General features: G+C 42.2%; 1 protein-coding gene across 1 annotated transcript in view; it reads left to right on the forward strand.

Annotated features, from left to right (window-relative positions):
* Positions 1 to 217: 217 nt before the first annotated feature.
* The window catches only part of IL20RA (interleukin 20 receptor subunit alpha), a 29,738-nt gene continuing 6,907 nt past the window's right edge, over positions 218 to 23,048 (forward strand). The window contains exons 1-3 of the mRNA XM_054721805.1: positions 218 to 566; positions 17,076 to 17,211; positions 21,725 to 21,903. Of these exons, the coding sequence (XP_054577780.1) occupies positions 17,135 to 17,211; positions 21,725 to 21,903 (256 nt within the window). The 5' untranslated portion in view covers positions 218 to 566; positions 17,076 to 17,134. The remainder of the gene's footprint in view (positions 567 to 17,075; positions 17,212 to 21,724; positions 21,904 to 23,048) is intronic.

Below are 23,048 nucleotides of genomic sequence, written 5' to 3' on the forward strand. Positions count from 1 at the left end.
GTTGAGAAATAAATAATCCACTTCATTCTTCTTCCAGCACCAATCTTTGACATTTCAAACGTTTCAGGGAGGTGACCATAAGGCATGATTCACTTTTCACGGTGCTGGCCTCCTCTTGACTGGAGTGAGGTGTGCCCTGGCCTCGCTGGTTGGGAAGGTGAACTTTCACACGCTCAAACTGAAACAACGAGTGGCTGGGGACCAGGAACCGCCCGCACCCTCCCCGCTCCCTGGCATCCAGCTCGGGACTGCGGCGGGACGCCGCGGGTGGGGCGCGGACCCGGCACCGCCTCCCTGGGCGCCGGGCCTCCAGGAGCGCAGGGCGCAGCCGGAGCCGCGGGCCCAGGGCGCAGGCGGGGAGCCGCGCCGCCGCCCTCTGCGGCCCGAAGGGACGTACGACGCTGCCGGCCGCTCGCAGAGATGTGACCCGGCCACGCCGCCTCTGTCGGGCTCCGGAACCCCAGCGAACGTGGCGGCCAGAAGGGCCCCGGCGCCCGGCCGCGCGGCCCTGCCGCTGCTGCTGCCGCCGCTGCTGCTGCTCGCGGCCGCGCCGTGGGGACGCGCAGGTAGGTGCAGGGCCCCGGGCGCCGCCGGACTCCGGACCCGGTGGTGGCCGAGTCGAGTCCGTCCCGCCCGCGGGGTTTTGCTTTTCCTCGAGCTGAGCGGGAGGCGCGGGTTCTGCGCGGGAAGCCCCAGGGAGAAACTCACCGCCGCCACTCCCGCGCTTGGTTCTGGGTCAAGTTTGCGGGACGCCGCGTTTCGCACTTCCTCTGGCGGGGGCTGCCTCGGTGGAGGGAGCCGGGGCGGTCACCCACAGCGCGCACCTTGCGGGCGGAGACGGTGACCGCGCGCTGCGCCCTCGCCCGACGCCGCCGGCCCGCGCCGGGCGGACTGCGCGCTGTGGCCCCCGGACCTGTGCACTTAAACAGGGGGCTCCCCGGAGCCAGGGGTGGTCTGCGCTTTATGTCACCCCAATAAATACAATAAGAAAGAAAAATAGAAAAACCTCCCAGAAAGGGTCTGATCCGAAGGAACGGGGTCTAGAAAAAAAGCAACGTTTTTAAAGTAAGATCCCCTCTCCTGGGCACGTCGTTTTTTCCTTTGCCGGTACGACCACGAACAGAAATATGTTGTGCGTTTTGATTTTCTGGAAAGAGCTCACCTTGTGTTTTCGGTTTTGTTTTTAAGTTTAAACTCTACCAGGTGGATTCCAGTAACCAGATGATTCATTAACATTTCTTTTTTTCTTCTGTATTTCTGGTAGAGATAAAAAAATTATTTTTCTGGGAGTCCCTTTAAATGGGACTACATAGAATGTTACATTAGCTTTAGATGTACAACATGATGACCCCGCATGTGTGTACATTGCTAAATAATCACCACATAAGTCTGTTACCGTCTATCACCACACAGCGTTAATACAGCGTTATTGATGATAGTCCCATGCTGCACATTTCATCCCCATGACTTATTTTGTCACTAGAAGTTCGCACCTCCCTCCTCTTCATCCATTTCGCCCACCCCCCCAACCCTCCTCCCTTTGGCAACCACCAGTCTGTTCTCTGTATCTATGAGTCCAGTTTTGTTTTGTTTGTTCATTTGTTTTGCTTTTAAAAACTCCATATGTAAGTGAAATCATGCAATATTTGTATTTCAATTAGCATAATATCCTCAAGGTCCATCCAGGTTGTCACAAATAGCAAGATTTCGTTCTTTTCTATGGCTGAGTAGTAATCCATTCCACACACCCTGCATCTTCTTTATCCATCAGTGGACACAGGTTGTTTCCATATCTTGGGTATTGTAAATAATTCTGCTATGAACATAGGGGCACTCACATCTTTTTGAATAAATACTCAGAAGTGGAGTTGCTAGATTATATGGTAGCTCTATTTTTAATTTTTTGAAGAATTTTTGTGCTGCTTTCCATAGTGGCTGCACCAATTTACATTCCCACCAACAATGCATGAGGGCTCCATTTTCTCCACATCCTCATTAACACTTGTTATTTCTTGTCTTTTTTATGATAACCATTCTGACAGATATGAGGTGATATCTCATGGTGGTTTTGATTTGCATTTCCATGATGATTAGTGATGTTGAGCATCTTTTCATGTGCCTGTTGGCCAGTTGTATGTCTTCTTTGGAAAAATGTCTATTCAGATCCTCTGCCCATTTTTAATCGAATTGCTTGTTTTATTTTTTTGCATTTGTCTGTTATTGAATTGTATGAGTTGTTTATTGTATATTTTTATATTAATCCCTTATTGGGTATTTGATTTGCAAATATTTTCTCCCATTCAGGTTGCTTTCTCAATTTGTTAATGATTTCCTTTGTTGTGCAAAGTCTTTTTTTAGTTTGATGTAGTCCCACTTGTTTTTTTTTTTGCTTTTGTTTCCCTTGCCTTTAGTGTCAGGTCCAAAAAAATATCAACAAGATTGATGTCAAAGAGCTCACCTTGTGTGTTTTTTCTAGGAGTTACATTCAAGTCTTTAATCCATTTGAGTTAAATTTTGTGTATGGCATAAGATAGTGATCCAGTTTCATTCTCTTCCATGTGGCTATCTAGTTTTCTCAACATCATTTGTTGAAAAAAACTATCCTTTCTCCATTGTATATTCTTAGCTCCTTTGTCATAAAATAATTGACCATATATGTGTGGGTTTATTTCTGGGCTCTCCGTTCTGTCCCATCTATAATAATAAAAGTGTAATATGCAAATAAACTGAACGGCCGAACAGTGGAACTACTGTCCGGACAACCACGCACACTATGACAACCACTGGCACCAGGCCAGCCAAGGCAGGTGCGATGCGATTGGTTGGGAGCCCCACCATCGCCCCATGATCACCCTGCAGAGGGAGGTCCAGGCCGCCGGCAGGGCAATCAATTGGGGGGTGGGGGGGCTCCCGAACTGCGAGAGGGCGCAGGCCGGGCTGAGGACCCCCCCACCACAAGTACACGAATTTCATGCACCAGGCCTCTAGTTGATCTATAAGTCTGTTTTTATGCCAGTGCCATACTGTTTTGATTAGTATAGCTTTGTAATATAGTTTGAAATCAGGACGTATGATACCTTCAGCCTTGTTCTTCTTTTTCAAGGTTGCTTTGGCTATTTGGGATTTTTGTGACTTCATACAAATATTTGATTTGTTTATTCTATTTCTCTGAAAAATGCCATTATGATTTTGATAGGGATTGCATTGAATCTGTAGATTGCTTTGAGTAACATGGACATTTAAACAATATTAATTCTTCCAGTCTATTAGCATGGAATAGCTTTCCATTTATTTGTGTCCTCTTTAATTTCTTTCTTTGATTTCTTATAATTTTCAGTGTACATCTCTTTTACTTCCTTGGTTAAATTTATTCCTAGGTTTGATCCAATTGGGAATGGATTGTTTCCCTAGTTTCTCTTTCTGCTAGCTCATTGTTAGTGTTAAATTTTGAATATTAATTTTGTACCCTGCAACTTTATTTGTATTTTTGGTTCTAACAGTTTTTTGTGTGTGTGTGTTTTTCTTTTTTGATGGATCCTTTAGGGTTTTCTATATGTAAAATCATGTCATCCACAAATAATAAATTTTACTTCTTCCTGTCCAATTTGGAAGCCTGTTATTTCTTTTTCTGTCCAATTGTTGTGGCTAGGCTTTCCAATGATATGTAGAATAAAAGTCTCAAGAAAGATGCCTGAGATTATTTCAATCTTCCTAAATTTATTGAGACTTGTTTTATGGCCTGATCTATATGATCTGTCCTGGAAAAGGTCCCATGTGCACTTGAGAAGAATGTGCATTCTGCTGCTTTTGGATGGAATGTTCTGTACACAGCTATTACTTAAATGTATGTGTTCTAATGTATTGTTTAAGGCTCATATTTCTTTATTGATTTTTCTCTCTGGATGATAAATCCATTGATGTGAGTGGGGTATTAAAGTGCCCTACTAATATTGTATTGCTGTTAATTTTTCCCTTTATGTCTCTTAATATTTGCTTTATATAGTTAGGTGCTCCTATGTTGGGTATATAAATACAGTTGACTTTGAACAAAATCCCCAAATCTTTCTGAAATCCCCAAAGAGGGAAAAAAATATAGAGTTTATTATGTCTATGAACAACTGAACCTACCTTTAATTTTGGAGCTTTAGCATACAGTCTAAATATTACTACTACAGTTAGGCTTATTTGAACTAATCTATGTATATAAAAGCCTAAGCAACCGGACGACCAGCCAGTATCTGTGAACACACACTGACCACCAGGGGCAACTGCTCAACACAGGAGCTGCCAAGCGACAGCAACTTTGCAGAGTGCCCTCTTGCACTCTGGAACCCCTCGGGGGATGTCGGACTGCCGGTTTCAGCCCAATCCCCACAGGCCAGGCCGAGGGACCCCACCTGCCAGAGGGACCCCGCTCACTCTGCAGACACCCTTCGAGCCCCAGCACCACCCCAGGTGAGGCCAACTGGGAGGGACCGCGGAAGGTTGGCTCCAGGACATGTCCGGCCCATCTCGCCCAGCCCTGCCCCACCTGGCCACCTTCTAATTAATTTCCTTTCAATGTGCACAAATTCGTGCACCGGGCCTCTAGTATCCTATATAATAAAAGGGAAATATGCAAATTGACCAAACAGCAGAGTGACTGGAACACTCACGGCCCCTCCTCCAATCGGGGGGTGGGGCCGGCAGGCAAACCACATGCGGCTCCTTGCCCCAGCCGGCCCATCCCCAATAGGCCCCATCGGGCAGGCCGCCTGGACCCCACCAGTGCAAGATTTCGTGCACCGGGCCTCTAGTCTAATCTAATAATAGACAAATATGCACATTGACCGCACCTTCGCTACACCTAAGCCACACCCACCAGCCAAGCCACGCCCACCAACCAATCAGGACGAGTATGCAAATTGCCCCAACAAAGATGGCGGCTAATTTGCATATCAAGACAGTGTCGAAAGAAGCCAAGAGCTGCAAAGAGGAGTAAAGCTTCGAAGAAGCAAGCAAGCCAGGGGGGCGGGGGGAGGAGAAGGGAGGAGCAAAGTCAGGGCCGTAGGTGAAGGGAAATGAAGGCGGGCTGGAGGAGAAGGCGGGGCCGGCGGCAAGGGCGGAGCGGAGGCGGGGCCGGGGCCGAAGGGAAACGCAGGCAGGCTGGAGGAGAAGGCGGGGCCGGTGACAAGGGAGGGGCGGAGGCGGGGCCGGGGCCGAAGGGAAACGCGGGCGGGCTGGAGGAGAAGGCGGGGCCGGTGACAAGGGAGGGGCGGAGGCGGGGCCGGGGGCGAAGGGAAACGCGGGCGGGCTGGAGGAGAAGGTGGGGCCGGTGACAAGGTTGGGGCGGAGGCGGGGCCGGGGGCGAAGGGAAACGCGGGCGGGCCGGAGGAGAAGGCGAGGCGGGCGGCAAGAGAGGAACGGAGGCGGGGTAGAGTGCAGCAGGAAATCCCATTGCAGGAATTTTCCTGCACCGGGCCTCTAGTACTATAATAAACACAATGAGGGTATTTGTTGACGTGTCTCCTCTTTGACATAAAAACAGCAGCATTGGGTATTTTATTTTACTGAGACATTATTCTAGGACATATTTAACATACACATATGATTCCAGTGGAACTAATTAAACTTTTTTTTTTTTTTTTAAACACTGTATTTGAACTAATTTGAGTCTTACAGAAAAGTTGCAGAAATAGGATAAAGTTCCCATAAATCACTCACCTAGTTTCCTCCAACTTTGTGGATCTTTGGTAACCATTGTACAATGTTCAAAACCAGCAAATTAACAGTGGTATAATATATTTACTAAACTGTGGTCCTTGCTTGAATTTAACCAATTTTCCAACCAATGCCCCTTTTCTGTTCCAGGATCCACTCCAGGATCCCACGTTACTAGTACATTAGTTCTCATGCCTCCTTCGTCTCCTCCCGTCTGGGACAGTTCCTCGGACTTTCTCTGCTTTCAGGTCCTTGACACTTTTGAAGAATTCTAGTCACCTTTTCCCTAGAATGTCCCTCAATTTGGGTTTGACGTTTCCTCGTGATTAGAGTGAGGTTATTTCTTTTAAACAAGAATACCATCCATATTATGTTATCTTTCTCAGTGCAGCATACCAAAGCACTTATGATATCACTATGTGTTTTTTACTGGTGATATTAACCTTGATCACTTGGTTAATTAAGGTGGTGTCTGGAGGGTTTCTCACTGTAGAGTTCATATTTTCCACTTTGTGATTAATAAATACCTTGTGAGAAAATACTTTGAGATCATGCAAACATCTTGTTTCTCCTCAAACTTATACCCACTAATTTTAGTATGCACCAGTGAATGTTGACTGCAATAACTATTGTGACTAATGGTGATTTTTTTTTTAAAATTTCCCTCTTTCCTTCTCCATATTAATTGGAATTCTATTGCAAGGAAAAGCTGTTAACTTCTCCCCCACTTATTTATTTATTTGATTGTTTAAATGTGTCAATTAGGACTCATAAACATTTACTTTATTCTTTGAGTTATAATTCAATACAATTGTATCTGCTGCTCAAATGGTTCCAGCTTTAGCTATTAAAAGCTCTTTTAGTTTGGTTCCTCCTGCCTCCACTTCTCTGAGGGGTACCTTGACTGCAAAATTCTCACTCTTGCTCCAACAAGGACTTTATTCCTACTATGGCTAACTATCCATATAATTCCAAATCCTCTGTTTTAGATTAAAATATATCAGTTGTAAAAGGTCCACTAAGCTATCTACTAAATGCTCTATCTTGTTATTTTAAAAATTGGCTCATAGCACAAAATAGAATAGCACATGCAGTTCAGGAGCAAATAATATAGGGAAATGAGGTGTTTGAGATGAATGATCAGATTTAATGGAAAAGAATTACCCCATGCATCAATTCTGAGTTTTCAAAAGTTAAAATATAACTTGATACAATATGATTTTAAAATAACCTTATTTTGAGCACTTTTTATTCATTCATTCAATCATACAATGCCATTTATTCATTTATACAATATCACTCATTCATACATTTCAGGAACTGTTCTAGGCATTCAGGTGAACAAGAAAACAAGGTCTCTTTCTTCATGGAGCCTTTAGTCTTAGACAGATTAATACATTGAAGTATAAATACCAGAATTGAGGAAACCAAGCTGATTTAGAAGCACAGAACAAGGCAACTGATCTCATTTAAGGGTTAGGCAGGGCTTTCTATGAAAAGGGCCCCTTGAACTGAGACTTACAAAAAGTGCTAGTTTGTGTGTGTGTGTGTGTGGGGGGGGTACCAATATATGTCATATCCCATCACATTCACTCTACTTGAGGAGAAACTGTGCATTGAAAAGAAATGATATATTCAAATAAATGTCTTACTATGAATAAATACTTCAAAGGCTTTTAGGAAAACACATAAATTCAATTAATAGTCATAGAAAGGCTGCCATCTAGCCACATGAGGCAAAATATTTATTACTCAGTATAAATTTATTATCTTTTCATTTAAAATATTAGCAAGAAAATAAAGCTAAATTTTGCTTTATTCATATTCTATCCATAAATTACTAGGTAGTTAATATTCCTTTTTCACACATGCATTTCTTTCCTATGAAACTACAGATCAGCAAACAAAACCCGACAAGTAGCAAAATACCATAAAAGGGATGATATTTCTGAGGGTGGTACTAAGTAGGTAGGAGTAAAGGCCTTTGTAACTGTAGACCTCAAGGTCATTAGCAGCCTCAAAGGATCACTGTGGTCTGCGGCTCTTTGCAATAAATACAGTGTCAAACCACAAATAATTATCAAAGCGCACATGCTACCGCTGTGGTTTGCTAAGGTAAAGTTGGTGTCCTACGTGCTATTTCCCACTTCCTGAATCGATACAGTCCTTTGAAGGCTCTGTTTGCTTTAATGAGCATGAGCAAAGGGAATATCTTAATTGATTCATTTCTCCGAGTTGTTCCTGGATAAGTTCCATTGTTGTCAGTCTTTGGCTCTCCTACACGGGTGGCCTATCCAATGTTGCTCTGCTTTTATGTTGACCAATGTTTTTGTTGTATATTTTTTACATCTTTGTGGCAAGAAAGTACCTCAAGAGCTGATCTTCAGCAAGGCCTATGTGGAAGCCCTGTTCATTTTATTACCTTTAGTAATACAACTTTATCAAGGTATAATTCAACCCTGAAGAGATGTAATTCTACTCCCAGTCTCCTTCAAAACATCAAAGCATCTACTTGTCACTATGGAGAAAAGTTAGCCTATTAAAAACTATTTCACCTTTCTGACTGTTTTTGATGGCTACTGTATACTTCCATCTTCATCTTGTTCATTGGACGTCTGAGATCACAGGACCAACCTCATTTGCCTCAAAATCACAATTAACAATGAACAGAAGGCAATACTGTTACTTATTTTCAAGTCACCACTAGATAATCTCTTCCAAGTCTCTATGAAATAATTATTAATAAATGTCTTACTTTTTCTATTAATTTTTTCTCACATTTTTATCTTGCTGATTTTTATCTTTGAAAATTTCAAGTGATGAAGGTGTTATGGAAGAATTAACATTACTTCTGTGAGGATAAAAAGTTGTGAAAATGATTTGAAAAATAAACTGGATGATGTATATCGATAATTAATAAACACCTACTGATTGAACTTGGAGTTCCCAACTGCTATTCTTTCCAGTACTTTAATAGCCCCAATTGGTCTTTGACTCTGTTCATTCTTTTATGTTTTTACTTCTGAATCAAGTTATCAAGTCGTGGATACTCCAATCCACATTCCAATTTTCTTTTCCACAGTTACTATGATATGCATTACTACCAATAAAGACACTTTGGAAATAGCAAAATGTGGAGAAAATCAAGTCCCTGCCCTCAAAAAGCTAATTTTCAAAAGGCAAGGGAAGGGAAGACATTCATATAAGAGATGACTAAGGTAATAGGACTGATTTTGTAACAAACAGTAGGACTGACATACACAAATTAATGATGACATCTTCAAAATAGGTATTTTAGGAGGCTATGCAAAAAAATATCACAACAATGAATTTCTTAAACTCCTTTTTTCAGAGTTACAGGTAGAACCTGGTATACCTTGGCCAGAATAATCCATTAAGTGGCAAATCTTCAACTTTGATATATAAATTTAATTTCAAAAGCATTCAGAGGCACTTTCAACGAACTTGGGTAATTAAACAGGGAAATGCTATGTTGGGCAAAAACGAGGTGTGACTATAAAATAATGAAATTGAATTTTTTACATGTTTGTTAGCTACCTCTGAAGATAATTGCAGCTGAAGGGAAGCATGCCTCAAATGCCATGAGCTGAGCAGTACCATGATGGGTAAACTCCAATACATTTATTTTGAAAAGTAGTCTCTCTTAAAGTCCTACATGCTATCAAGCACCATCTGCAATCTATATATATAAAAAGCCAGCATCCAGATCAACTGGAACAACCAATGACCAGTGGCTATGATGCCCACTGTGGCCAGCGAAATGGCCTGGTCAGGGGTGGGGCCGGCCGGACCGCCCCTGATCAGCCCATCCTACCACGATAGGCCTGCAGCCCCTCCCCCTGGCCAGCCCCGCCCTCTGTGTGCCCTCACCACCCTGATTGGCCTGCAGCCCCTCCCCCTGGTTGGCCCCACTCCTGATTACCCCCTAACCCCAATAGGGGGCGTGGCTTGCCAGCCAACCTCCTGCAGCTCCTACCCCCCCCCCCCGTGAGCCCCCACCACCCTGATCAGCCCACAGCCCTTCCCCCTGGCCAGCTCCACCCCCGATCGGCCCCCCCACACCAATCGGTGGTGGGGCTGGCCAGCCAACCTCCCACAGCCCCTCCCCCAGCCCCATTCAGCGGCGGGGCCAGCCAGCCCACAGTCCCTCCCCATGGCCGGCCCCATCCCCAATCAGCTCCTCCATCCCAATCAGGGGCAGGGCCCAACAGCCAATCATCCACAGCCCCTCCCCCCAGCCAGCCTGGCCCTGATCCACCAATTGGGGTCAGGCCGGCAGGACCCCACCTATGCATGAATTCGTGCACTGGGCCTCTAGTATTCAGTAACAAGCTATAACAAAAGGAAAATAAACACTGAGAGGGGACACTTAGCTAAATGATGGGACTTACAAGATATAATTAACAATCATTATTTGGAAGTTCATTAAGTGGACATCTCCTTGTGGACCCTGCACAGCTTTGTTATAACAGAGGCCATCATAAGTACCCACAATTCAAGGGGATACCCTCAAGTATCCCTCTATTGCTCAAGCCCATACGCTGGTCAGAGGACTCAAAGGGAACCCAGAGGTCCTGACCCTCTGTGTGGTCTTCTGAGTTCACCTTTTCAAAGACCAGACTGTTACCCAGATGACTGTTGTCAGAAATGCCTCCTTTCTTTAGTGGGGACTGTGTATGCCCTACATGGCACCACAGTATCATCGCATTTTAGTTGCTAAAATAGTACAAGCCAGTATTCATTGAATGGATGCACACCTGGAGGAATAAGGGGTCTTTCATCCAAAAGATAGTCTAGGAGGAGAGCACCAAAATGGTAAAGGCACACAACAGCAGGGCAAGTTAGGGTATTGCCGGCAATTTGGTGTGGCTGTGCACATGGTGCATTTGGCAGAATTGCAAAAGGAGTGGTCAGACAAGCCCATGAAGAATCTTGTGTTTCAAACCAGAGTTGTAATGGTACAGCATTCTCAAAATAAAACTATGTGTGTCAGTCCAACAGCTTTATGATTTGGGATGTGAAATCAATGGATTATCAGAGAGAATCAAAGTTATACTTTCTGGCCCTGAACCTATGTTGGGGGACTGGGGGGGAGGATGTTGTTAGCCATACATTGGCCCTTGACTCCTGATATCAATGTGGGTGTAACATATTTTCACTCCATTGTTCATTAAATTATCTCATCAGTACAGGCAGGTTGGAAAAATGACTTACCTCCATCGGAATGTTTATTCATTCCTTCTCTCTGTTTTCCAAACTTGAAACAAACACTGTGCCTAAACACTGCAAAGATTGAAAAACCACAAGAAGATACTGGTTGCGAATTTTTTTTTCCTGAAATGTTCTATTTTGCCCCTTTGAAAAAAGTGCTGATTCTATTTTTAATCACTGCTTTGCATCATCAAAACAGGTAAAACCTTGATAAATCCTCACCTGTTAATTAGGCTTTCACAGCATAGCAGCTCTGCTCCATTAGGAGGTCCTGTTGTTTCTACGTTGCAAATCGAGCTCCGAGCTGCCCACCCATCCCCATATCCACAGCCAGCATCTGGGGCGAGCTCAGCCCTCCTCACTAGGGCAGCTGGAGTTATGCTGTTACTGGTCTCTCCAGTTCTAGTCTTGCCCCGATCCAGTCTTTTCTCCCTTCAGCAGTGAAGTAATCCATTTGAACTAAAAACAGGCCCATGGCTTCTGCTGATGATAAGGCTTCAGTCCTCTCCCACTAAATTTCAATAATCGCCACACCAAATTACCGGCAATACCCTAACTTGCCCTGCTGTTGTGTGCCTTTACCATTTTGGTGCTCTCCTCCTATACCATCTTTTGGACTAAAGACCCCTTGTTTCTCCAGGTGTGCATCCATTTAATGAACACTGGCTTGTACTATTTCAGCAATAAATTTCAGGTGTAATCTAGCTTCCTTCCCAGGGCTCACAAAGAAGGGGATCTAGCCCATCTGTACTTCTTCCATTTCATCTTGGCCACTCTCCTTTTTCATGGTGGGGCTGCCCCTGGATGATATTTCGATTGATTGACTAGGGGATGATTCAAAACTGATAGCTTTTCTGCCTGTGCAATCAGAAAGATAATGTTAATCCACATAAAGAATGTGCAGGACTAAAAAGCTGGGATATTCTTTCCCCAGAAATAGTGTATAAAACAGTCATATCTATTAGAAAATGTTTCTCTGAAAGCTATTTACTACTCACAGTGTATTTACAATTATCTTAACTAAGAATTTACTGAAATCCTTGTCAGTGTATTTACAATGATCTTAACTAAGAATTTGTCTTTTTTTTTTTTTTTAATCCAAAACATTGTTGCTGTGATCTTTACTTGCTACTGAAAGGCTAATAAGTATTCAGTCTTCTCACTAGGTTTTTTATTTTCTTTATAAATAAAAAGTTGACCTATTTAAAAATACACCTTTTCAAGATTGTTAAAGCAGGAGTCATTTATAACATGATTGGGAATGGAGGGGCCATATTTTTTTTTCCAGTTTAATTTACTCTTTTTTTAATTTAATTTTTTTATTTTAGTGACTAAACTATCTTAGTTTCTCTTGTTTTTAGAATCTTTGTTTTATTAGCTATCTATTGCTGTGCAACAAGGTACCTCAAAACTTAGCAGCTTAATACAATAAGCATTATCTCAGAGAGTTTCCGAGGAGGAGTCTGGTGATGGCTTGGTTGGGTGGTTCTGGCTCTCATGAGAGTATAGTCAAGTGATAGGTGGAGGCTACAGTCATCTGAAGGACCCACTTCTAAGCTCACCAACACGCTTCTTGGAAAGAGGCCTCAATCCAAGACAGGAAAGCAAGATAGAAGCCTCAGTGTCTTTTATAACCTACTCTTGGAAATGATGTACCATCATCTCTGTCATGTGCTATTGGTCATACAGACCAACCCAGATACAGTGTGGGAGGGGACTATACAGGCTGGGAATGGCAACAGGAGGGAATAACTGAAAGCCATCTTGGAGGCTGGCTATCGAAATTATGGTGATACATATGATTTACCCACAATGTGGACTTGGCAGAGGAGATGTATACACATTTCACAATTTCTTTCCAAAAAATAGAATGGCATGATGAAAATATTGTTTAATGTTTTGATACTATTTTCACTTTATTAATTCCCTTTATTTAACCTACTAGTGGCCTGGTGCACGAAATTCGTGCACGGGGGAGGGGGGTAGGTGTTCCCTCAGCCCAGCCTGCACTCTCTCCAATCAGGGACCCCTTGGGGGATGACCGACTGCCAGTTTAGGCCTGATTCCACAGGGATCCAACTGCCGGTTTAGACCCGATTCCACAGGGATCGGGCCTAAACCGGCAGTGGGTCATACCTCTCGCAATCTGGGACCGCTGGCTCCTAATCGCTTGCCTGCCTGCCTGATCGCCCCTAATTGCCTCTGCCTGCCTGCCTGATTGCCCCAAACCCCTTTGCCTGCCTGCCTGATCGCCCCTAACCTCTCTGCCTGCCTGCCTGATCAGCCCTAACTGCCCTCCCCTGCTGGCCTGATCTTGCCCCCACTTGCCCTCCCCTGCCAGCCTGATCTCGCCCCCAATTGCCCTCCCCTGCAGGTCTGATCTCACCCCTAACTGCCTCTGCCTCGGCCCCCACCACCATGGCTTTGTCTGGAAGGAAGTCGGACATCCAGAAGATGGCCAGTTGACCTGGTCTAATTAGCATATTACCCTTTTATTAGTATAGATAGATTATATAGGATAGGATTGCTTAAATGGGGGGAGGGAGCCTTTTTCAGCAGGAGGAGATGCTCTTGGCAGACAAAAATACATAATTCCTATATCTGGACTGATAGCCAGCCATATGCACTATACTTCCAAACCAGTCATTAAAAAATTGAACCGCTTTCTTACACCTTACACCAAACAGCTATTGCCCTTAAAACCCCTCCTCAGCCCCCACCTTAGGTTCTGCCTTCGCAGTTCATGCAGTTTAGGTTCTGATTGGTCAGTTTCTATGCCAGTCAGTGTCAGAAGCTCCGCCTCCCAGGCAGCCATTGGCTCCCACACTTCACCCAGATTTGGTTCTGATTGGTCAATTTCTATGCCAATCAGCATCTCCAGACCTGATCAGAGAGGTGGGCTGATCAACAGCCACCCCAGGCTCCTGGCCACAGGGCTGAACTGCTGATCTCTGGGAGAGAGAGAGTCGCAGCTGCTGGTGAGGACCCAAGAGAGAAGCAGGGACTGATCTGCAGCCTCGAGGCTACAGATCAGACCCTGCTTCTCTCTCTCTCTTAGAGCCTCGCCAGCAGCTGTGGTAGCCGCTGATCAGCCCCACCTCTCTCCCTGAGAGGTCAGCAGTTCAGCCTGCTCACCAGTCCGTGGCGTTCAGTCGAGCCATTGGTTATTACGCAGCCTGGCGTTTGGTCGAGCCATTGGTCATTACAGACCCTGGGTTTTTATATATTAGGATTATTACCACAGTTTGCCAACATTTTGATAATTGGCATAGCATTTCTAGAGGATTATTTAAATAATTACAAAACATTAAACAAAATGTCTGTTGAATCAATGAATGTTAATGATTGGCAGCACATTCCAGAATACAGTTCATTTCAGTAAAGCAATTTGCTTTGTTTCCTCATGACAGTGACCAAGAAATTTGAATTAAATTAAAATGAGCAATCCTTTTTTTTAAATTGTAAGTTATTTCTTAAAACTTTTTGGGAATGTTTTAGGCATCTTGAGAGTTCTGCTGATTGTTTACTTATTTTAAAAGATGAACAGAAACCAATGTTATAGAAGATAAAGATTTGTATAGATTAAACAGTGAGAAAATATGCCTAACTTATGTTTTATATTTCCAAACTCAAGTTGCCACAAATCAGACTACTCTAGTTCCTTATCAGATAGTCCTGTGGAACCATGTGTTGGTAATACCTTACATCTGTGATATTATAACACATAGCCTATTTTCATTTTAATTCTTACAAGATGCTAACCACTCCTCACATGTTAGTGTCAACTAAACATGTAGAACCACATGTAGCATTTTATTTTATTAAAATATATATATATATGTGTGTGTGTGTGTGTGTGTGTGTGTGTGTGTGTATATATATACACATATACACACAATCTTCATCCAAGGATATTTTTCTATTGATTTTTAGAGAGAGTGGAATAGAATGGGAAAGACAGAGAGAAATATCAATGTGCGAGAAACACATCCATTGGTTGCCTCCTGCATACGCCCTGACCAGAGCTCAAGCCAGGGAGGAGCCTGCAACCGAGATACATGCCCTTGACTGGAATCGAACCCAGGACCCTCTGGTCCGCAGGTCAATACTCTATCCCCTGAGCCAAACCGGCTAGGGTGCATGTAGCATTTTAGAAGTGGAAAGATCCTTAGGATTTTTATGTTAAAAGTGTTTCTCACTTTTGAAAGGTTGGGAAATACTATATTCCATGCTGCTGCCTCCCCATGTCCTCTGTCTCATCCTCAAAAATATGATTAAAGTTTCAAACCTTGTGATAGCACAGAGCAGTATTCAATCATTGACCATTACTCACCGGATATAACCTCAAGAGAAAGCCAATACCAGTTGATATAGTATGGTTCCAAAGACTTAGAAGAATGGAAATCAAAGAAGGACATCGGGCAGGCTGTGTCATTTTGAGATCTTCTTTACTCCTCCTACACACACCCACACAGTGATCAGTTGATTGTGCTTCTCTTTGGGTATTTAATTTTCTTCTTAAAAAATGAAGCTAAGTCATTAAAAATTGATCAAGATTAAGAGTAGAAGTCATTACAAATATAACACATGCACAGACAAACACTCTCAACTGTCTATATTTTAGTTACTCTGCCACATTCAAGAGATTATTTAGGTTTAGCATCAGGGTCATATAAAAAGTTTAATTTTAAAGTAAATTTTTTTCTTTCTTTTCATTTGGCTTGTGAAATTAAAATCATTGTATAGAGTTAGACTTAGCCAAGGAGTAACACAAGCATAAAGCTAATTCTTTTCTCTGACATGAATTCCAACTTATGTACATAGGAATTATGGGACTTGAGCCAAGACTGGACTAGCCTGCAGTAACTTAGCTAAATTTTATTTCCTAATTTTGATTTTCAGTATTGAAATTTTATTCTTTCCAAGTTCATTGACTAGAATATGCATATTTGTGATGGGATAAGTTTTTCATAAAATTTGATTATTACTCAGTGTACTTTATGATCTGGCTAATAGTTTAAATTAATATTTTGATTGTTACATGTTACCACTGAATTTCTTCACTTATTTTAACTCAAGGATCATCCTTGTTTTCTTTTAATAAGAGATTATCCTTCACTTTCCTTTGGTCCTTTTCTAATTGCTTGGTAGTTTCTCAATTCTTTATCCTTTCTGTACAGAGGATTTCTACAAATTAATCCTCCAGATACAGTTTTTCTTAGATCACAGTTATGTGAGCTTATCAGTGTTTGATTAAATAAACTGTCTTCTCTTTCTGGTTTCTTTTCTAATTCTTGCTTTATACATACTTGTTAGTGAAGCTAATCAATTCTAAAACTCTGGTCTTTCAGGAGCATCAATTCTACATTTTATTTCTGTATCTAATAATGGGATTATTTAGTTATCTGCTGGTGCATAACCAACTACCCCCAAATAGTGGTTTAAAACAATTATTTCTCACAATTCTGAGTGTTAACAGGGGCAACCGCTGGATGGTTGTTTTGCTGGTCTCATTCCAAGTCTCTCATGCAGCTTCCGTCCGTGGCAGGTGGGGCTGGAATGCCCACAGTGTTTCTCCTGGCCCCTTGAGTGAAAGGCTGGGCTCAGCCAGGACACCTGAACCTCTCCCTCATCACATGGCCTCTCCACATGGAGTTCCCAGCAGGGTAGCCCCACTTTTACGTGGCAGCTCAGGGCTTCCAAAAGGCAAAAGTGGAAGCTCTGCCCTAACTGGTTTGGCTCAGTGAATAGAGCATCGGCCTGCAGACTGAAGGGTCCTGGGTTTGATTCCGGTCAGTGCACATGCCTGGGTTGCAGGCTCGATCTCCAGTAGGGGGCGTGCAGGAGGCAGCCAATCAATGATTCTCTCTCATCATTGATGTTTCTATCTCCCTCTCCTTTCCTCTCTGAAATCAATAAAAATATTTTTTATTAAAAAAAAAAAATAGTGGAAGCTGCCAGTCCCAGTGTCACTTCTGCCACAATCTGTGGGTTGAAGTGAGTCAGTGTCAGCTCAGGTTCATTTTGGGAGGAAATACACAGGGTGCCAGTACTGGAAGGCCATACTGGACACCAGCTACCAGAGGGGTTATGTTTTCCTCTTTCTTCACTAAGACCTTGATTTCTCTGTACTCCTTTTTCAGTTCCCTGTGTCCCTGGTGGTTTGCCTAAGCCTATAAATGTCACCTTCTTCTCCGTAAACATGAAGAATGTCCTCCAGTGGGGCCCACCCGAGGGCCTACGAGGAGTAGACGTGACTTACACTGTGCAGTATTTCATGTAAGTTGGTTCTTTTCCTTTTGGCTGATTTATAAGCACAAGACTCAGACTCCTATTAATTGTGTGAAGATAAACCATCTTTTGTATTAAAGTATTTGAAAAGAAAAAAATTAGATGTTTCATGTTAAATTTTTCTCGCTATGCTTTGTTAGTTTAAATTAGAAAACAGTTTCCTCCTGGAGACAGGAGCGCTGGATGCTGAGGCAAGGGGAAGTTATTTAAATGGAGAAAAGAAGTTGGTCAAAAGATTATCCTGTGGCTCAGCAAATAAAGAAATCCATCATCTCTGAAATGTCTAAACTTACTGGAATTATGCACATTTTAAGTGAAACTGAGCACAGAATTATGTACAACTAGCTGTTCCTGTTGAAGATAGTAGTGAGTGGACATTTTTACTTTTCACCTCTCCCTCAAAAATCATTGCAAGCAAGAAAGAATGCAAATCAGACAAGACAATGTCCAACTTTGAAACAACCAAGGAAATGGTCACAACACCCAAGCCACAGACTATGAGGTATACAAGCCAAGTACTGTGAAATCTGAAAGAAAACCACTCCACAAGCTGGAAGTAAACCTATACCTCCTCAAACTCCAACAGTAGACAATAATTTCACAAGAAAAAATGTCACAGTACTCAGAGGCTTAACCAACAGTCTAAGGATGTGGAATCTAAGGATTTCCACCCCCAGAAATTGTGGAAATGACCCCATGGAGCCCCAGGTTGTCGGAGAAGGAGGGGCTAAAAGTGAAATCAGGTTCAAGTGATATATCCAGTGTAGAAGCTCAGAAGCAGCCCAAGAGAAAGGGGAGTGAGCGGGACAGGAGAGAGAGAAGGCAGCCCAGGGAAGTGCCACCAGCCACATCAGCCTCCTCCTGTTGAAATCCTGAGGGTGGGCAGGCTTCCTGTCAAAGGAAATGGCATGAGTCTATGATAGAGTGTGTGACAGACCCTCACTCCTGTACCCATTCACCTAATATTCTAAAAATAGCCCTAGCTGGTTTGGTTCAGAGCGTAGGCCTGGGGACTGAAGGGTCCCGGGTTTGATTCCAGTCAAAGACACATGCCTGGGTTGTGCGCTAGATCCCCAGTAGGGGGTGTGCAGGAAAGCAGCCAATCAATGATTCTCTCTCATTGACGTTTCTATCTCTCTCTCTCTCTCTTCCTCTCCCTTCCTCTCTGAAATCAATAAAAATATATCTTAAAAATAAATAAAACTAAAAATAGTTGGCCCCATTCAAAGAGCAATAGTCCCAAAGAAGCCAGCACAGCACCTATCCATAATCATTGGAAGAGAGAAAGAGGAAAAAAGAACACAAGTGGAAATTTTCTAAAAAGTTTTCTCATGGAAGTAGGAGAAAAATTCATACAAATAATTGTCCATAATTTGAGTCCATAAGCAACATGTTTCTAATGATAAAGCTTAAAGAAGAAGTTGCAATCTCTTCCAAAAGAAGAGATTCTCTAAGGCCACAGGAAGAACTTTTTTTTTTTAAAGCAAGTGGGCAGAGCTTAGGGAAAAGATGTAAAATAAAAATATTAAATATTAAATATACTTTAAAAACCTATTATAGCCCGGCTGGCGTGGCTCAGTGGTTAAGCGTCAACCTATGAACTAGGAGATTAAGATTCATTCCCGGTCAGGGCATGTTCCTGGGTTGCAGGCTCATTCCCCAGTGTGGGGCATACAGGAGGCAGCCGATCAGTGGTTCTCTCTCATCATTGATGTTTCTATCTCTCTCTCCCTCTGCCTACCTCTCTGAAATCAATAAGAATTAAAAAAAAAAAACCACCTATTATAGCTGTTAGGAATAGTTGACCAAGTAATAATGATAATAATCGGCATTGCATATCATAAATGCATGTTATATCCAGCAAAATATTATAAAAATAATAGCAAGACGTCCTGGTGAACTTATTGGACTTGAAGAAAATGAAATGATTTCTGGCCATCCTAGCAAAAGCAGGACTCAAGTCGGGTCAGGGGATGAAGTGATTTCTGTCTGGCAGCACTCAGCGGAAAACAGTGCTACATCTTCTGAGGGGAAAATAGGTGAGGCCCAAGACTCTTACCGAGTTCAACACATGTCTTTTCAAGTAGGTGGGAATTCGGGATATCACTCCCCTGAGACCTTCTCGGGCGGTGAGGAACCACTAACTAAAGATAATAACCACCTGACATAGAAAAAAAGATGAACCTAGACAAAGAAATTAGTAATGACGGGATGATGGCATAAAGACTGGTAGCATGCATTGCAACGATGTAAATTTAGAACTAAGACCACATAGTGATGGGAAATATGGTTCTTGAAATTTCTCATATATATTTGAACCTAAACAATAATAGAACAAATCAGAAGGTGGGCGAAAACTGTAAGTGTACTGATATTCATAGCAGAAAACCATTAAATACGATCTAAAATGAAACGACTTCATTTTAATGACTAAGCTCTCAGTATTTTTCAAAAAAACATTTTCTTAATTTAAATGATATTTTAAGAACTAATATCTCTTGTGGTAAACATTTAAACTATAGCAATTCCTTTAATTTCTTATTTTATATTAAAGTGTAAGTCAAGTTAAATTTACTACTTTTATTAAAACTATGCATGTGGTATAATCTAGTTTTTATCTCTATATTCAGCTATCTAACTATCCTGGTTATATGTAAGCATAATGAGATGTCCAGAATCATGTATACCAAATATTCCAGGGTAATAGGTTTCCAGCTGATTTATTTCTCTCTTGATTCTGCTTTTCTGATTAGTTGAGTTTTTTCTTTAAATGTACCGTAGTTACAAAAAAAGAATAAAGTCATTTTTGTCTTTGAAAAAAAAAAATCCGACCTCCAAAGGCAGTGGAGGACTTCAACTGCTCTTCCTGGCCTAACTGAGCTAGACCCCCATTCTCATTTCCGAGGCGTTTCCCAGGCGCTGAGCTTAGGAGAGAAGACATCACTGTGCAAAGGGAAATGTTTCAGGAGCACGCCCTTGCCTCCTCTTCCATTAGGTGGAGCAAAGAGCTTGCTCTGTCCTTTGTATGTCTCCGTGATTCAGAAAAGGATTTTTTAAAACGGGCAGATTTGTCACTGCTCTCTGACAGCGGATAAGTTGGATTATGCAACTTTTGAAAAAGAATATTTTTTTAAAAAAACAACTTAGGAGGTGGACAGGAATACAGGGTGGTATATGTCACTGACAGGGCTCCAGGCTCAGCCCGAGTCAGACAGTCCTGGGTTCATAGCCAGGCTATGAACCTTGCTGGGTAACCTTGGGCAGATTACATATTATACTTTTGAGTGAAGTTTGTTTCCAAGTAAAAGGTGAAATTTGAACAAAAATTTAAATTATATCTGCCAAAAGAATTTAATACACAAATATATAGGGAAGCACTAAAAGCTCAAGCTTTGCATCCCAGGAAAGTGGTTCAAATCCCAGATATGCCTTTTACTAGTGATATGAACTTGAGCATTTGGTTTCCTCATCTCTCTGAGCTTCAGTTTTCTCATCTGTAAAATGAGTAAACTGTTACAACCTTTTGTCCCAGACAGAAAGAGGCATCATCCTTACTTCATCTCTCATGTGCCCTCAATCACCAAGTCTTGTGTCCTGATATTTCTTCCTTTGTCTTATTGGTTCCAGGCCACCATCCTTGTCTAGGCCACCTACATCTTCCCTTGTCTAGGCCACCTACATCTTGCACCTGGAGTGTCCTCCCAACTCCTCTCCAGGCTGCCCCTCTTACCCCTTTGCATTCTCCATGCCACCACCAGAGTTATCTTTCTAAAACCCTAACATGCTGCTTTAATCTTTTCAGTAGCCTCTCCTGCAAATCTGTCTCTTTTCCAGCTCATCTCTTATCACTTTATATACCTTAGCCTCTCCCACCTACAAATATTCCCCCCTCCCTATTTACTATGGGTGTTGTGCTTTTAATAAAAGAAAGGGAAAATCCAAGTGAACAACCTAGTTTTAGTATCATCATCGCTATAATTGAAAATGCAGATTTGGGCATGCACTTCAGTCTAGTGACTTTTCCCCAAACCCTTGATGGCAAGTAGATTTTTTAATTTTATGAGAATGTCAAGGTAATTTTTCTTCCAAGAAAAATGATGGCTAATTTTTCTTAAAACAACCAATCAACCTGACCTAAGCATGCATGGTGGACTACAAAACTTACATAGATATAATTATTAGAAGAGTTGATCACACAATATGTAAAATTTTTACTGTAGCCCAAGAATAATAATAAAATACATGCTTTCAAAATATACTGTGCACATTATAATTCACAGAAGAGAAAGGGGATTACAGAAACTCTGACTCATGTTCCTGACAGCTAATGAAAAAAATTGCCAGCAGCAAAAGCAGATTCTTTTTTATCTCAATGACAGGCCCTTCTGTTGTTCTGAAGAGAAGGTCTTAAGTTCCATTCAGTTTTACATAATGACTGCTTTTTCCTATTGTACAGCATAGAGGGCACCTCATTATTAATTCACAGTTTCCTTCTCTGCAGATATGGGCAAAAGAAATGGCTGAGCAAATCCGAATGCAGGAATATCAATAGGACCCACTGTGATCTCTCTGCTGAAACTTCTGACTATGAACATCAATATTATGCCAGAGTTAAGGCCACTCGGGGATCTGATTGTTCCAAATGGGCAGAAACTGGACGATTCTATCCTTTCTTAGAAAGTAAGTAATACAATTGTCTGTTAAACACGGATTAATATCACTCTCACCTGACCTCCTAGTGTTACAAGGTTCAGCCTCATAGACAGCTTTGCCTGAGGAGCCGGTGCTCAGCTTGCCTGTTCTGCACTCTGTCCGTCAGCTGGTGGGGTGACCAGCCCGAGGTGCTGGTCCAGAGTCTTGTCTGTAGAATGAAAGCCGTGGCCAAGTGACCTCCAAGATCTCTCCCAGATCCCAAACTGACGCTAAATGTCAATACTATCAAATTTTGATCTTATTTTAGCATTTAGTGGAGACTATGTAATTTGAGGAACAACTGACAGATTTTTTTTTTAATGTTGTGGGTTTCAAAACGGTTGAATATGTCCACAAGGTTGATTACAGATTATCCTGATCACCAAAGTACGTCTTTTCTTGTTATGAACTTGGTGGTGTAATGATGCAATTTCTAGGTGTAACTCAGAATCTAGATAACATTTTGCTGGTATTTGCTTTTTCATTGTTCCATGTGCTGATCTGTAGTTGACTCAGGTACAGGACTCACTCAGAGCTGCCATGTGAAATTTACAAGTTCTCCTTCGGTCCTGAAGCTGGAGCCTTTCCCCTGATTCCCTTCTAGCTCAGAAGTCAGCAAACTATGCCCTCACTCAAATGCAGCACCACCACCCCCTTTCTGTTTTTCTATAGGCTGAGAGCTAAGAATGGGTTTTACATTGATATAAATACCGTATTTTCCGGCGTATAAGACGACTGAGCATATAGAAGATTTTCCTGGGTTAAAAAGTCGTCTTATACGCCGGAAAATACGGTAATAGTTGCAACAGAGATCCTATCTGGACCTTTATGGTTAAACTTTGCTAACCTCTGTTCTAGATCATTCCAATCACATCTCCAAAGATTTGTAACAGTGCTTCATTCCTCCGTGTCTGCTTTTTGTCGTGTATCAAATCATATTAATGTTATTTATCACCAATTTTTCAAGTCACAGCAGTGTTTTAAATAGTTTTCGTTGTATTTACCATCATCGAGTACTGTTTATCCATGTGACTGGGAACTCCTCAACTGACTGTTTTAACATCATGTCAGAGTACATGAAATTCTTGTTTCAAGTTTCTGCATGCCTTGGGCCCACCTTGGAGCATTCTGAG

This window comes from Eptesicus fuscus, chromosome 10, assembly GCF_027574615.1.
Source record: "Eptesicus fuscus isolate TK198812 chromosome 10, DD_ASM_mEF_20220401, whole genome shotgun sequence".
Classification (NCBI taxonomy): domain Eukaryota; kingdom Metazoa; phylum Chordata; class Mammalia; order Chiroptera; family Vespertilionidae; genus Eptesicus; species Eptesicus fuscus.